Source organism: Naegleria fowleri, assembly GCF_008403515.1.
Source record: "Naegleria fowleri strain ATCC 30894 chromosome Unknown tig52, whole genome shotgun sequence".
NCBI lineage: Eukaryota > Heterolobosea > Eutetramitea > Acrasida > Naegleriidae > Naegleria > Naegleria fowleri.
This window is the reverse complement of record NW_025407984.1, coordinates 97,077-113,037: the sequence shown is the minus strand read 5'-3', so window position 1 is coordinate 113,037 and position 15,961 is coordinate 97,077. Positions and strand designations below refer to the sequence as shown.

Sequence of the window (15,961 nt, the reverse complement as noted above, 5' to 3'; positions counted from 1 at the left end):
TCACACTAAAAAAATCTGTACAAGATGGGTCTTATGGATTTTATCAAGAAACCACAACAATCACAACAACCATCATCTCCTTCTCCTTCTTCTCCTTCACCCAATAATGCTTCTTCTCCATCCATCAAATATCCAGGAGTCAATGAAAAATATGCCTCTTCCAACGTGTTTGGAAAGAAACTTCCAAGCGATCCCAATGATTTACCTCCTTTTGTGATTAAGGCAATGGAGCATTTAGAAAAACATGGATTGAATGTTGAAGGAATATTTAGAATTTCACCAAAAAAGAGTGACGAAGAAGAAGTGATTCGAGAGTTGGAAAATAATATTAAATATGATGTACCCTATGAAAAGTATGAGATTCACTTGGCATCGAGTTTGTTAAAGTTATATTTGAGAGAGTTGTGTGACCCATTGCTGACCTATGAACAGTATGGAATGTTTATTGCAGCAGAGGTAAGTCGTGTGCGTGTGTGTTCGTGTGTGTTCGTGTGAATATTGATGTGAACATTTATAATGTGACACACGAATCTGTGAAAAACAACTTTTTTCATGAATCAATCTTTGAAATCTACACACTCCTTGAATATCTATGCATTCCAAATTTCTCTAACTCTTGTAATGGTTGACAACTCTATATTGTTGTACAATACTTAATATACGAACATGATATGAACAGAGAATTCCTGATCCAGAACCTCGTTTAATGATGATTCAAAAAGTCATCAAATTCCTTCCACCTACCAATTTCAAGATTATGAAGAATTTATGTTTGTTTTTGAAAAGAGTTGCTGCCAATTCGGCTGTTAACAAAATGTCACCAAGCAATCTGGCAATTGTTTTTGCTCCAAATTTATTGAAATCAGATCTTCCTCAGAATCATATGGAAATTTTACAAGATTCTAAATATTCGAACAGCTTAATGACTACTTTGATTGAATCGGCAGAATTAATTTTCATGCAAGACGAAGATGGAACCACAACATCTTCAACAACCAATCAACAAGCAACCACAACAACCAATCCATCATCCACATTGGAGGGTTCACCATCTTCTTCCAATGTCAGAAAACCTCTTCCAAATGCACATTTCGGAAATAAGAGACAAGGAGAGGGACGAAGACTTCCACAACCTCTTCCTTCTTCATCGATGGATTCTCCTCCCGTGTTAACAGATCCATATGCAGCTCAAAAACAATCCTCCTCTTCCAATCATCCATATTCGGAACCTCCTGTATTTGAAATTGTTGATTTCAAGACAGGTAAATTGAGACAATCACCCATGACACCTCCACCTGTCATGCCAAATCCATATGTGACAACAAAACAACCATCCACAACAAGGACTACTTCACCACAAATGTCACCCTCCACAAGCACTGGAAATCCATTTACCTACTTGTCATCTTCTTCTTTGAATCAACACATACGACTATCTTCCATCGATTCCAATCACGACGACGATCATGAAGAATCCAATTGTCGAGAAGAAACGCCAGATGACGGAAATTCCACATCCAATTCAACATCAGCTGTCATAAGAAAAGTGAAACTTCCAGTAAGGAAAAGAGCAGCATTCGTACGTGACGTGCGGAAAGCACTTCCAAACCCTCAAAGTTATTACTCTTCAACAAATAGTATGAGTGACACTGCAATGACACATGACACTTCAACCACCACTACGACACAACCAAAAAGCTCAACAACTTTAAATTCACAACGTTTATCGATGAGAAGTGTTGGATATGAAAGTGATGAAGGTGTCGTTGCTGAAGAAGATGAAGCATAATTTGTAGTAATAGTCGAAGAATGTACAGATACATCTGATTAATATATTCCAAATTGATGAAGATGGATGTGAGAGAGAAATTCAAATGGTGTTGTCAAAAATTTCAAAATGAATTTTTTGTCATCATATCCATGTGAAACAAATTCATGAACAAGACCAATAAAGAACTCCTTTTCAAATATTAATAATATAATATAATATATTTTAATAATATCATTAATATTATAATATGAACAACATGCCCTCATCCATGACGTTTCAAAGCAGAGGTTTGAATTTCCAAAAAAAAGAAAGTTAGAATTTTGATTGAAAAAAAATTCTCATCATCATCCTTCTCATCATCCTTCATACACTCTCAAATGTCCTGGCTAAGAAGAAAGAAAGATACCTCATCGGATCCATCCTCTTTGGATTCCATGTATGAATTACATACTCTCAACACAACCATTTGTTTCATTCCATTTACTTTTTATCAACAAGCAGTTGGAGGAGATGAGGCTCAAAAATTGTTCCGAACAGGATATTATTACTCGTGTCTTGATAATTTGTTTAAAAAGTATGATTTGTATAGTGATAAGGCAAAAAAGGTGTTATGGCAAGAAAAAGATTGTTTTCCGAATTATGAACCCATTCATGAAATTATGATACGAACAGCCTTGCCAAGTGCACAAAAGAAAAAAGTGGAAGAAACTCCCGAAGAGAAGGAGAGTTTGGCAAAATTCATTCATACGACTGCTGAGTGCATTCAAAAGAGAATTACGAAAACTCAATTGGAGGAAAAATTGAAGAAGGCTATGACTGGAAAGTTCTCTGAATCAGCGCCAATGTATGTACTTGTGGTAACATTGTTTTGAAACATAATGACATTATATTCATTAATTCTTTTATTAATAATTTTTCATAATATGTGTAATATTTAAATGGGAATTGCAAATTTGGAATGCATGAACTATTTCATTGGTGTGTCAATGAACTTTTATTGTGTATTCACAATGATGATTGATTTCAAAGTGAATGGTATACTGCCTTTGACAAAAACTCATCTCAAGACTATGCCTTAAATACACAAATGAAGCAACAAATACTTGAGGACACCATGAATCCATGTCTCAAATTTAAACCTTCCAGTTTAGCAGATCTACATCCAAGAAGCGTTCATGGAAAGAAAGAGATTCCAAAGGAAGAATTTAACAATATGATCAATACCATGAAATTTGAACATTGCAACACGTCACTGCTTTGCTCTAAAAGCATCACCAATTGTCTCAAGAGAATGAACAAGGGCGATGACAAGACAGCTCAAAATCAGCATTTCATTCAGTGTTTCAACGATCCTGAAGTAAGGGCTTGCATTTCAAAGATTTAACACTAATGAAATTTGAAATACATTTTTGAATAGGCATTAAACACATACAATTTTTTGCAAGTTGACAATTCCCTCTGATTATTAGAGTGTGATCGAAGCATAAAGTGTAATCTCAAAAGGTTGGACATATTCATCAATTTAATGATGTCATTAATGACATGACATACGACGAAACTGATGATCAGTTGCAGCAAATGGAACAGCTTAATATGATCTTCAGTTAATGGTTCCTCTGACAAGAAATAAGGGACAAATAATTCCCAATCTTCAAAACATATATGTTTGTTTTCCAATAAGTCATTATTTGTATCTTCTTCATATTCCACCACATACGATCTACAAGGACACAAAATTTCAATATCAAGTTTAGGACGTTTCATTTTCTTCTGTTTCGAACTTGAAAGATTCTTTAGCTAAGAGAGGTTTTCTTCTTCTTCTTATTAATTGAAACTCTGATCAGCTTTTTCGAGTTTTCAATAGATGCATCTTTGAAGAGTTCCAAACATTCATGAACATCCTGGTCATTTCGAATGAGCATGTCTCCATAGGTGGGTTCGAAATAGCTCAAAACAATATCTGTGAGCTAGACTTCATCTTGTAATTCATGCAATACATTCTTCACTTGTTCTCTCAAAGAATCGAATAATTGATTGCCATGAATGGGGTCACTCTTGCTGTTTGCCAACCAAATTGATCATCTTCAAGTTTAATCACAATTCGGTGAAGTTTGATCTTTGGAGAGTATTTCATTCAAAAAAGTTAATTGTTTTTCCTTTTCTTGAAAACAAACCTGACCGCTCATCTCAATTATTCTCTTAATATTATTCATTAAGAATTCTGATAAAATGAAAGACCATAGAATCATATTTAGCAGTAAGCTCTTTCAAAATATTTGGTGGATCTATCTCTTCTGATGCCAAGTGTAACGACTGTTGTTTTACAGCCTCCAAAACTATTTCCTTGTCCTTTTTCAAATCATCTGAAGCATATAGAAGTGCCTTTCAGCTTTGTTTCACTGCTTCAAGAACAATTTCCTTGTCTTCTTTGAAATCTTCTGAAGCACAAATAAGTGCGTAACCATTTTGTTTTACAGCAACCAGAACAACTTGTTTGTCTTCTTTGAAATCTTCTGAAGCATATTGGAGTGCATAACCATTTTCTTTGACAGCTTCCAATACAACTTGTTTGTCCTTTTTTAAATCTTTTGAAGCATATTCAAGTGAAAGACCTTGTTTCTTCACTGCTTCCAACATAAACACTCGATCTCCTTTCAAGCTCTGTCTGAAACATTTTGAAATATCTCTGACAATTTCCATGAGTCTGTTTGTCGAATTTCCTCCAATATAATCCTTTCAGTGAGTGATGATCTTGCAGACATGATAGGTGTTGTTGAGAGAGAGAAGTTGACCGTGTGGAGGGAATTTATTTGTGTCTGTTTGGTTGAAACGCAAATTACATTGTGCTAATCTCGTGATCTCATTCGATTTCACTTGTCGTTCTAAATATATAATATCAAAACAAATCCAAATCGTAGCAAACGTCGAGATGGATATGATTGATATTAATTCACCCAATGAGTGTTTGGAATTGAAGAGGAGCTTTTCACGTCGTTGCAAACTCCAAAAATTGTGGGGCCATTAAGACAAATTTTGAATCTTACATTTCAAACAAAAAACACAGGTTTGACACCAAGACAACCCAAGCCAGTGAAAAACAGGAGATCTTATTTAGAATCCATTGTTGTTTCAATCAATGTTGTAGACTTGAGCTCAGATGTTGAAAGTGTTACTTTGTTTTCAATTATTATTATTGCTCGCTCGATGAGCTCTAACGAAACTTGTGTTTTCTCTCTAAACGTTCGTTTGACGAAATGAGAAAGCTTTCGGAAATAGACTTGAAAGTAATAATATTTAGTTGTTGAAATTCATAGAGATTCAAATGAAAATACTTGTCAATTTTCAATGAAACCAAGTATTTGCAGAGTTGCATAATCAGATACTAATCGACACTCAAGCGAACCTTCGTCGGGTGCAATCTCTGTGTTGCATTATGAATTTGCGAATTACAACAAAAATCCACAAATTAGAGGCTACTGTTTCCACACAGTACAACATTTAACAATCAATTTTCAAGGGAATACAATTACTTTTAATGGTTCAACATTACAAGACATTGTTTCCTTCTTCTTCTTAATAGAAATTCTGATCTTTGGAGAGCATTTCATTCAACAAGGTTAATTGTTTTTTCTCTTCCTTTTCTTGATAGCAAACCTGAATGCTCAATTATTCTATCAATATTATTCATGAAATCCTTGTCATTCTTTTCGTCTGATGAAATGAAAGACAATACACCATATTAAGTTTTTTTCAAAATAGTTGGTGGATCTATCTTTTCTGATGATACCAGGGATAGAGTTTGTTGTTTGGCAACTTCAAAAACTATATCCTTGCCTTTTTCAACTCTTCTGAAGCATATTCAAATGCTCGACTATTTTGTTTGACTGCTTCACTCAAATTCCCTTTCACTTGTCATTCCAGAAATTTTAAAAAAATCTCGTCTGACATGAACTCTCTCCATCCCACCAACATTCAATCCACATCGTCCTCTCATCACCACAACACCCGATCGCATCATTCTCGTTCTCTTCACCACAATAACAACAACTCTTCATCACCCAATCCTCACTCTGAAAAATTCATTCATCCCGAACAATCGACTCATGTATGGCATCTCTTTGGATTCGCATTAGGTTCCTTCGCCATTTCAACAATTCTTTGCATCACACTTGCGGTGGTGATTGCGTTGGGAGTGTCATCGAGTAAATCACCAAAAAGTTGCTATTTATGGACATCGACGGATGACATCCAACAGTCGAGTCCAATTCGTGACTTGTTGGAAGATGTTTCAATGAAAGAAAATGATAGTTTTGTGTTGACGAGGGATATGTTTTCGAGAGGTGAATTTGCAATTTCACGTTTTAATAACATGACTTCGGAAGAATTGATTCGAGAACAATTTAATTTAAATGGAAAGGGATGGAGTGTGGGAACGTTGCAATTGAGAACTTGGAGTTTGCCTGCCACGATGGATTTGATATGGAATGATGGAAAGGGTGTGAGTAATGCGGTGGGTGGATTTTTTGCACTTACTGATACCATTACGATTGGAAAATATGCATCGAATTGTATGCCTTTGACAGGTGACAGTGTGGTGATGCAAAATCAGAGTATTTATGGAGCGACGATTAATCAACAGGTTAAAGATAATGTGAGAAGTTTCTTTATTATTGATGGAAAAGGTCAAGTGAGAGCAGTCATGCAACAACGTGTGGATTTCATTTCCTATGAACTGCCAATTGTCAGATACGACAATTCGACAAGTGTCATTGCCATGTTGAGAAAGAATTATTTAAATCCAAATGAGCAATGGATTTTGACTATTAAGAATCCATTATTAGAAAGTGAAATGACTGACGGATTTGGCTACAATACTTTCTTTTACTTGATTGGTTATATTACTTTTAGAGAAAAGTAGATTCATGAATTGACTTGTAAAGAGACATTATTCACTAATGGATGAAAATGTTTTTTATCACATATTTACTATTTTTTTAATAGATATCAGGCGATGAATAGACTGATTCAAAATGTGTTGAATTCTCTTGTCTGTTCTATATCGAACCTGTTCTAGGAATTATTTAAGACAGCAAAATAGAGCTGTCCAGCTTCCAGATTGTTCAATCTTTTCAATGTTTTTCACTTTCTCGAATTGAATGGAACCAGAAACGTCATGATTGTCCTCGTCACGATCGTGTGAGGCCCAATACAATTCGATCTTACTGAATCCTGCTTCGTCCAGAGCTTCTTTTAATTCTCGAACTCCCCATTTTCTGAATTGATAACTGAATGCTTTTTTAATCCATGAATTATCCCTAAGCCTGTTGTATTATATTATTATATATAGTTAATTGTACAGTATTAAGTTGATGTCAATGAATCGAAAAGGTTAGAAATTGTTAAGGATCGAAAGATATGTTCATCAACCAAGAAACCTACTTGAAGTGAATATAACCTGTCACAATCTCTGTAATTGGGTTGTAATTGGTTTGTTCAAATTCGTACATGATACCTCCAGGTAAATCTTTCCTAACATATTCTCTATCGTTGACTGACAACATTTTTGCTCCTCCAAACAAGTCAAACAAAAAGATGGAGCCATAATCTGCCATAGATTCTCGAACCTTCTTAAAGTATAACATCAAATCTTTTCTCTTGTGAAGTAGACACACACTATAATTGTAGGCGCAAATAATGTCGGCCTTTCTCAGAAAAGACTTTCCTGTGTCTTCATCTTGTTCGAGTAATAATGGACAATCCCGTAATTCTTCGTCCCAATTGAATTCGAGAACATTCTTGGTGAACATGAAAATTCTGTCACTCACATTGAATTTGGAATATTTTGATTCTATATTGTGCTTACGACCCCATTCAATAGTGTCGTGGTCTAAATCAACGCCAATGGAGACATTTTCGACACTTCTCTTTGCCCTGGTTCATCATTGGAAAATATATTTGTCATTCGCTTAATGACAAGAATGTCTCTACCTACCATTCGCAACACAGTAGACCAGTTCCACAAAAATCTTCCCTAAAAACATGAGGAGCTTTCTGTTGAAAATGTGTCTTGAACATTTTCTCAAATAAGTTAACATCATCTCTTGAGGACTGTACTGATTGTTGGTACAAATCGTGAATGTCCACCTCAATCTTCTTTCCTTCTTGAGAGTTGTGATGAATATTGGCAGAGTGAACAGAACGATCCCTTTGGTTTACCATCTCTTCCTCTACTTGTTCCTCAACAGAATGGTTTTCTTCTTCTTGATGGTGACGATTCACTTCAATTTTTGAATTTTTCCTATTTTTCTGTTTTGAATGATCCAAACCTGCATTACCTGCAGTGGTGTGAACATTCGTATGAATCACCTCACCCAAGCACTGATTCAACAATTGAGCACCAAAATTCTTAATGATATTCTTTTGCAATTTACGAGACTGAGCAAGAGGAAATATAAAAGGAGAGGCTTGTTGGTGGTTTGGATTTTTCATGGCTTGAATTAATAATTTTACCTTCTCTCCGTCCTTCTTTTTCAATCGATTACTAATCATGAATTGAGCAGCATGAAACAAAAATTGAATTTCCGAATTTTTAGGCTCTTCTTGTTTTGTGGTTTCTTCTTGTTCGGAATCTCCTTTTATTTCTTGTTCGGAATTCTCTTCTTCCTTCATCATTCTCTTTTCCCCTCCAACAACAACATGATCATGTTGATCCTGACCATGATGATGATCAAGGAAAAACCCTTCATTTCGATACTTGTCGAGCCTTTCCACCAACTCTTCAAATGCAATTTTATTCGGTTCCGAATTTGGCATTTTTTTTGTGTTCGGAATGACAGAATTTCACTTTCTTTTGATGGTCTAGATGAATTATGGGAGCTGAAGTCTTTGAAACACTCGAGGCCACACAGCGAGTTGTGAATTCAATCGAAAAACAAACCTTTTGTGCATTGAATTGTGCAGTTGTTGCAAAACCCTTTTTCGAAAACTTGTATGATATTTGACATGTGGCATGAGTGAAGGAATTTTGACAAGTCCTAATAATGATCACTGATCCATACGTTGAAATATTTGCTGAGAGACATCAATTTGTCGAATCTATTCTCCTGTCAATGGTCTCACCCTTTGACGAGCCAATCGATGAGTGTGGTTACAAATTTGTTGAATCTGTCCCAACCAATTATGCTCTGAAATGACAACATGCCACCAACGGAATAGCGCTCACATCAATTTTAGCGAACCTGTCAAACCTTGGCGTTTGTGATCAGCGAATACGTCGAATGTCATTTTACTATTCGGCACCACATGTGGTTCAATATGTTTTTTCACACACACACAAAAAACAAAAAACAAATCACAAATGCAGTCGACGTATTCGATTCCTCCTCAGAACAACCCCAATGCTACTACTGCCATGTACTATTCTCCAAATACTGTCAGTACTCAACCTGTCATGACCTATTCTCAACCAATCGTGTCGCATACTCAAGTAGCTCTTGTCGACATGCCTCCACACGCTCAGCAAAATCCCATGATGCACATGTCATCTGCCACTGTTTCCCTTCCAGTGACTCAAGAACAATATTTCGCTCGTCACATTCGTCTTCAAGAAAATTCTCAAACTTTCAAACTTGTCGTTGAAAAGGAAGGAATTCTTAGTAGCTTTTTCGGAGTCATTCTTCTCATCTTATTCTTCCCATTGTACATGTGTATGGGTGGATTGGGAGGTAGTAGTGAAGGTTGTTTACTTGCCATAATCATTGTTCTCATTTATTGGATTGTTGCCATTCCGATTATTTTGTTGGTCGCTCCGTTGGTGCTGATTTATATCTTGTTTACTGAAACATCGACATTGATCAGTATGGATGATGCAAAACGTGAAATGTTGATTCAATTTCGAAAACGTTATTTTGCCTCGAGTGGAGAAGAGGCTGTCTTGACTTGTTGTCAAATTCCTTATATGGAAATTGGAAAGGTCTTTCTCTCAAAGAAAGCAGGAAAGCACAAAGTCATGCTTGAAACCAAACATGGACAATTATTTGAATTTTCATTGGGAATGAACGAAGAGTACGCAAAGGAAGAATTGAATTATTTGGTGAAATTCTTTCAAGCGAGAGGAGTGGTGGTAGATTTCAATCATGGAACTCCACAAATGAAACCTTAATTTTGAGAAAATTTCAACAACTGTTGTTTGGACATTTTGAATAAAATCCTTCTTATTGATGTTTCATTGTTTTTATTTCTTTTTTGTTGTTGATGGTTGTTGTTGTTGTTGATTTTCTTCCACCAACTCTACACCTCTCACTTGAAAGAATTTCAAAATATAATCCAATTCTTCCTTCACTTCGTCCTCACTCAATCCCACAGAAAGATCAAATTTTTGTCCATGTTTGTTTTCAAGAATAACCTTTTTTTCCCAAGCTTTTTGTCTTTCAAAAGTTAATTTCACAATTTCTGAATACCCAAATTGGCAACTACTAATAATGGAATCTGTAAAAATTCTTCGAACTTGAATGGACAACTCTTTCTTCTCATCATCCATACACACAGTTGTCTCTTGTTCCAACCAGAATGCAAGCAAAAGGATGAAGGGGGAGATTAACAAAATGATTGGCAACACAATGATCCAATACACCAATAAACAACCACACATCATTAAACATGCGTCAAGACTATTGACTAAATCCAAACAACAAGCTGCAGGAAAGAATAAGATTAAGAAAACAACACCTAAATAGGTCATGAAAAGATTGTCGTCATGAACCACTAATTTGAAACGAGTGTTGGAGTTTTCAAGAGGTTGAATGTGACGAGCGAAAAATTGAGTTTTTGTGACGGGAAGTGTAAATGGAAGTGACATCATTGGCGTTTGTTGGTGTAGAGGTGGTGGCATCATGGGAGCGTTTCCTTGATGTGGTTGTGGAATTTGGGAAGGCATTTCCACAATGACATGTGACTGATGTAGTTGTTCTTGATAAACACCACTTGGTAAGGACTGTGAGGAATAGTACATGGCATGTTTGGTTGGATTCAGCTGACTTTGTGGATTCATCTTGGAAGAGATGTCTGTGAATGTTTGTTGTTCTTGTGGCTGCATTTGTTTTTTTTTCACACACAAATTTGAAATTCCGAAGGCATCAATCGTTTCGTGACCAATGAGATGACAAGGGGCGTTTCTTTGACAAGAACCAATCGAATGAGTGAAACTAACGGCTCATCTTCTAATCAAAGATCGATTTCGAAATTTTCCAAAGGAAATTCACTCAAAGCCATAATTTTATCGTGATTTCACCAAATCAGTACGAGAGTATATTCTAATGACATTATAACACAATTTCATTGATTTTCATGACTTTACAAATCTTTTGAATGCGTACTGACGTAGTCGAAAGAGAATTCCAAATAATAATAACAAGCGCGACAATGTCACAATAGTACTAAAGCAACAATGACTTTGAACATGCCATTTGGAGAAGTTGTGAATAAAAATGTTTTCATCCATGGTGTCAAGGTTGAGTGTGTTTGAAAAGTTTCCAATTTCCAAATTCAAAGGTTTGACCCATGGAAGAGAGTATTTGAAGATCTTTCGTTTTAGATGACAATGAGAATTCTTGGCATGTCTGGTCATCTTCAAGTGTTTCAACAACATGTACTTTGATGAGGTATTCAAAAAATTCATCCTTCGTGTTTGTGAGGGTGTTGTGAACAGGACAAGGACGAGATTGCTCTGCCTTGTACTTTAGGCTGACAAGTTGGTGAAAGTGACCCAACAAAATGTGGTCATCGTCCTGGTTGGATATTGTGAACACGTTTTGGAGAGGATGAACCCCAAGACGAATGACAGGGGATTGAGATTTAAAGGTTGTGTTTAGATTTCCTCGTGTACTTGTCCACACTTCTTCGTCTTGTTGTTGCAAAGTCATGGAGTTTCATGATGTTCAAAAAGGTAGGTGGCCAAAAAAGGACATAGGTCCATAATAAGAGAAAGTGAACCAAACCCATCACCATCTTGACCTCAATCAACCCTTGTCCATTTTCAACCACTCCTTCTGAATGACCATGTTGTCAGAGAACCTATCATGCATGAGGAAGGATTCCAAACCGTGGGTACGATTGTAATGGATGACCTGATGATGAGATGACTCGAATCAATCATCTATTTAAAGAAGAAGAAAAAAAATGATGAGAAGAGCCTTTCTTCGAAAATCAAAGAAGAAAAGAAAGAAGAATTGTAAGCATCAACAACAACAAAATCAGTCGAACCACCCGACCGATCAGTCGAAGAGTCTTCAAAAGATTGTTCGTCTTTCCACAAGGATGAACATGGAAAAAACTTTGAAGAATTCAGAAAGATCCGGAACTTGCTCGTCGGATCATGAACAACAAGACTTGTTGTTTCAACATCAACCTCCGATGATGATGATAGGGTCTTTGGAAACAAGATCATCATTATCAGCAGAACAACATGCTGAAAGAAACACTTGTACAGTAATGTCCACTCGTTATAATTCCAAACCATCCGTGTCGAATGAAAAAGGAACAAAACAAGTTGACGTCAACTGCCACACACATTGTTCTCATGATGGTGGTCATGATGCTACTTGTAGTGTTGATGAATTTCCAATTCAAAGCACCACAAGATTTTTTAGACCACGAAAAACATTTGGAAATTCATTCAAGCAGTTGAATCTTCTCATCATGATGATAAAAATTCTTCTCATTAGCATGATGATTCTTTTGGGTAGTGGAATGATGGATAGATTTTTGGGAACAGTCGAGGCCTCTTCTTATCGATTTTTGAGCGAATTTACAAAAACTGCAAATACAACGGTTTTAAGTGTATTTCCAAATTCGACCAATGTAGTGACCAATGTGACAACCACAACTACGATTGGTTTTGGATCCTTCACTTATACCTATGAAACAGATTCATTGAGTTGGCAAATTTTGATGGACACAGAATTACCATCCTTTTCAAATACGAGTTCTGTCATTTCATTACGATTTTGGCGTCTGATTCATTCCAATGTATTATTCACTCAATATGCAAGAACCTTGTTTGTTTCCAAAGAAAATTTAACGCAAGCACTCGTGGAGAAAAATTTGTTAAATTCAACGACTGGTGTGACCATTGTTCCTGAGAAAATGTTGTTTCCTCTCAATGGAACGACGAAAGGAAAACTACTGAACACCACTCTCTATGTGAGTGTACCTGAATTGTTTGAAAATTCATTCATGATACAATTATTTGAATTGGAATTGAATGCCACTCTATTGCAAGATAATTCATCACTGGGTACAAATCCAACACTTAAAAGTGACAAAATTCTCGTCAATTTTTCACTATTCAAAGGAAAGAATCCAACTTACACATACTCAATTTTAGAAACACTGAAAAGTGCATTACGAGTCGTTTCTGTTTCGACCATGACATTTAAAAACTTGTGCAGTTCTTCCTCACCAGTGGTTGCATTTGCATGGAATTCTTGGAAATTGTGGTTTGTGTTGTGTGTCATTCTCGGAATGCTTGGTGGTTTGGTCATGTCCTGGTGGAAACCTTATTTTGTGGTCTTTTTGGCACTTGTTGTGTTGAACGTTTCTGGAGTGATTAATGTGACTCAGACCTTGGCAGGTTTCTCTAACGATGGTATGCTCACTGTATTAATTCTATTCCCAATTGTTCAACCCATTTCTGAGAATTCACTCGTTCTCAAAGTTTCCAAACTTGTTTTTGGATCTCCCAAATATGGTTTATGGCTCTGCATGCTTCGTGTGTGCTTATTTATTTCATTAGTGAGTCCTTTCATTAACAATACTCCAATTGTGGTCACTCTCATTCCAATTATTAAGGACTGGGCGAGAGTGAACAATATTGCTCCCTCCAAATTTTTAATTCCCATGTGTTTCATGACCTCTGCTGCTGGGTTAATGACATTGATTGGTACCTCTACCAACATTGTCACTAATGGTCTCTATGTTGCCTATGGTTTCACACCCTTTACATTTTATGAATTTTTCTATATTGGAAGTATTTTGTCAGTGGTCACCATTGTTTATTTATGTACTTTTGGCTTGTGGGTGTTGCCCAATAAGAAGGGTGGTATGTTTCGACTTGCCAGAGAACGTGGTGAGCAATTCTTGACCAAGATTGCTGTGGATGATCCAAATTCACCTCTCATTGGAAAAAACAAACATGCCATTATTCAACATCTTGGATTGGAAAAGTTGGAAGTAGTTGAAATTATTCGAAAGAAGCCACGACTCAGTACTTCTGCTGTCATGATCACTGCCAATCCCACCAGCACCACGGAATTGTCCACAACTACCCAAGAAAATGTCACCAAACTCTCAACTCAGGATTCACACGATCAATCGTCTTCAATCAAAGAAGAAGAAGATCTAGTCGAGCTCATCGTTCCAGTCCCTGACGATTTAACCATCATGCTAGGAGATGTCATTATTTTCAAAGGTCATCCAAACATGATCCTTAAATTGCATTCCAAAACAGGAATTTCTGAAAATTTACCCACTGAGGAAGGTGCCGGTATTATTCACACCATGTTGGGAACTGCTGATATGCACATGGAGAAACAAGTTACTGTCAACATTTCTTCGTCACAACAAGCAAGTCATGTTCAAATTGAAAATCTTCCCGTGTCGACACCGAGTGCATTGCCTAATGCTGAGAACAGTAGCGATGGAAATCTCGTCGTTGAAATTAGTGACAGCAGTGAAATTAATTCATCCAATGATTTCATTCAGACACACAACGTAATGTCGCCACATCTCGAAGTAGCTCCTCCCATTCCAAAGGCCACACTGAAATCTCTTCTAAGTGAAAATCAAGGACTTTATGAAGCCGCTCTCAGAAAAACCATTCATGAAGAACCATATTCTCAAGTAGCAAATGCATCGTCATCTTCTGAGACACATGCAGTCCATCATTTGGATGTTGGAATGATGCATGAGGATCAACAGCAGCAACAACTGGAGCCACCTTCATCATCCAAAGATGTCGTGGAACATGGTACTGCTGTCTCTCACATTGTGAACAACAGCAACCATGGAACTTCCACAGATACTCCTCCAAAAAAGACACACATGACAAGTACTGATCAATCTTCGAGTCAAGAAAAATCCTCTAAAAAACAACCTTTTTCATTTGCCTGGTTGAAGAGAAGAAAAAAACCACCAGTAGAACAAGATACTTCTGTTGAAAAGGAACCAGAATTTTTCGAATTGATCATTAGTGTGAGTAATCCATGTATTGGATTCAGTTATGCAGAATTTGAAAAACGTTATGGAGTGGTCGTACTTGCAGTGCGTTATGTGGGTTTAGAAACAAAAACAGATGTCACGGATTTTAAAACATCAAACGTGAGTACTGGTGACACCTTGTTGGTCATTGGACGAGGTGAATTTTACTCGAAATGGCATGAATCGAAAGATTTTTATGTCATTTCCAGATGTAATGTAAATCCAAAAGAAAGCAAGACCAACAAATTTATTGTCAAAATTCCATTCACCAATAAGGAATATAATTTATGGTGGTGGGAACATTTAATTTTCCCAATATTTATTGCCATGATTGCATGTGCCATTGCTGGATATTCCATGTTGCAATGTGCCATGGTCACTTTATGTGTGGTCATTATTTTAGGACTGATACAACCCATCAAAGCATTGGAGAGTGTGGAATGGCCACTCATTGCCTTGATTGGTTCTTCATTTGGAATTGGAACTGCCATCACACAGAGTGGTATGGGAGAAGCATTTGCAGAAGTGGTTCGATTGATGAATATTCCAAATATTTTGTTACCTGCTGTGGTGGTATTCATTACTCTTATCGTCACTGCTGTGATTACAAATAATGCAGCAGTTGCTATTACGTTTCCATTGGCCATGGCAGTTGCTATTCGTAATGGTCTTAATCCTCGATGTTTTGCCATGTGTGTTTGTATTGCTGCGAGTTCTGTGTTTGCCACTCCGATTGGATATCAATGTAACATGATGGTTTATGGTACAGGTGGATATTCGTTTATGGACTATGTGAAATCAGGATTGCCTTTGACCTTTTTATATTTTGTGTGTATTAGTACTTTTGTTCCATTGATTTGGGGATTGGAAACGCCTAATTTTTAAAGTGATTGTAGTGGTGTCTTCTGTCAAATTTTCAAGATTGTAGAAAAGTGT

At 36.6% G+C, this 15,961-nt stretch overlaps 8 protein-coding genes across 8 annotated transcripts; 5 read left to right on the top strand and 3 right to left on the bottom strand.

Moving 5' to 3' along the window:
* Positions 1-24: 24 nt before the first annotated feature.
* On the top strand, positions 25-1,789 carry FDP41_006413 (uncharacterized protein; the record flags this gene model as incomplete). The annotated part of the gene is made up of 2 exons (XM_044710046.1): positions 25-456; positions 680-1,789. 2 exons carry the CDS (start codon positions 25-27, stop codon positions 1,787-1,789), a joined length of 1,542 nt encoding a protein of 513 aa, XP_044559094.1.
* A 359-nt stretch (positions 1,790-2,148) lies between these two features.
* Positions 2,149-3,155, top strand: FDP41_006412 (uncharacterized protein; the record flags this gene model as incomplete). The annotated part of the gene is made up of 2 exons (XM_044710045.1): positions 2,149-2,615; positions 2,801-3,155. 2 exons carry the CDS (start codon positions 2,149-2,151, stop codon positions 3,153-3,155), a joined length of 822 nt encoding a protein of 273 aa, XP_044559093.1.
* A 1,001-nt stretch (positions 3,156-4,156) lies between these two features.
* FDP41_006411 (uncharacterized protein) lies at positions 4,157-4,471 on the bottom strand (the record flags this gene model as incomplete). The annotated part of the gene is made up of 1 exon (XM_044710044.1): positions 4,157-4,471. The coding sequence occupies one exon, from the start codon at positions 4,469-4,471 to the stop codon at positions 4,157-4,159; it is 315 nt and encodes a 104-aa protein (XP_044559092.1).
* Positions 4,472-5,717: 1,246 nt separating this feature from the next.
* FDP41_006410 (uncharacterized protein) lies at positions 5,718-6,689 on the top strand (the record flags this gene model as incomplete). Its single annotated transcript, XM_044710043.1, has 1 exon — positions 5,718-6,689. The coding sequence occupies one exon, from the start codon at positions 5,718-5,720 to the stop codon at positions 6,687-6,689; it is 972 nt and encodes a 323-aa protein (XP_044559091.1).
* Positions 6,690-6,848: 159 nt separating this feature from the next.
* Positions 6,849-8,584, bottom strand: FDP41_006409 (uncharacterized protein; the record flags this gene model as incomplete). The annotated part of the gene is made up of 3 exons (XM_044710041.1): positions 6,849-7,092; positions 7,211-7,702; positions 7,764-8,584. 3 exons carry the CDS (start codon positions 8,582-8,584, stop codon positions 6,849-6,851), a joined length of 1,557 nt encoding a protein of 518 aa, XP_044559090.1.
* Positions 8,585-9,128: 544 nt separating this feature from the next.
* On the top strand, positions 9,129-9,932 carry FDP41_006408 (uncharacterized protein; the record flags this gene model as incomplete). Its single annotated transcript, XM_044710040.1, has 1 exon — positions 9,129-9,932. One exon carries the CDS (start codon positions 9,129-9,131, stop codon positions 9,930-9,932), a length of 804 nt encoding a protein of 267 aa, XP_044559089.1.
* A 72-nt stretch (positions 9,933-10,004) lies between these two features.
* FDP41_006407 (uncharacterized protein) lies at positions 10,005-10,865 on the bottom strand (the record flags this gene model as incomplete). The annotated part of the gene is made up of 1 exon (XM_044710039.1): positions 10,005-10,865. One exon carries the CDS (start codon positions 10,863-10,865, stop codon positions 10,005-10,007), a length of 861 nt encoding a protein of 286 aa, XP_044559088.1.
* A 1,082-nt stretch (positions 10,866-11,947) lies between these two features.
* On the top strand, positions 11,948-15,910 carry FDP41_006406 (uncharacterized protein; the record flags this gene model as incomplete). The annotated part of the gene is made up of 1 exon (XM_044710038.1): positions 11,948-15,910. The coding sequence occupies one exon, from the start codon at positions 11,948-11,950 to the stop codon at positions 15,908-15,910; it is 3,963 nt and encodes a 1,320-aa protein (XP_044559087.1).
* Positions 15,911-15,961: the final 51 nt, after the last annotated feature.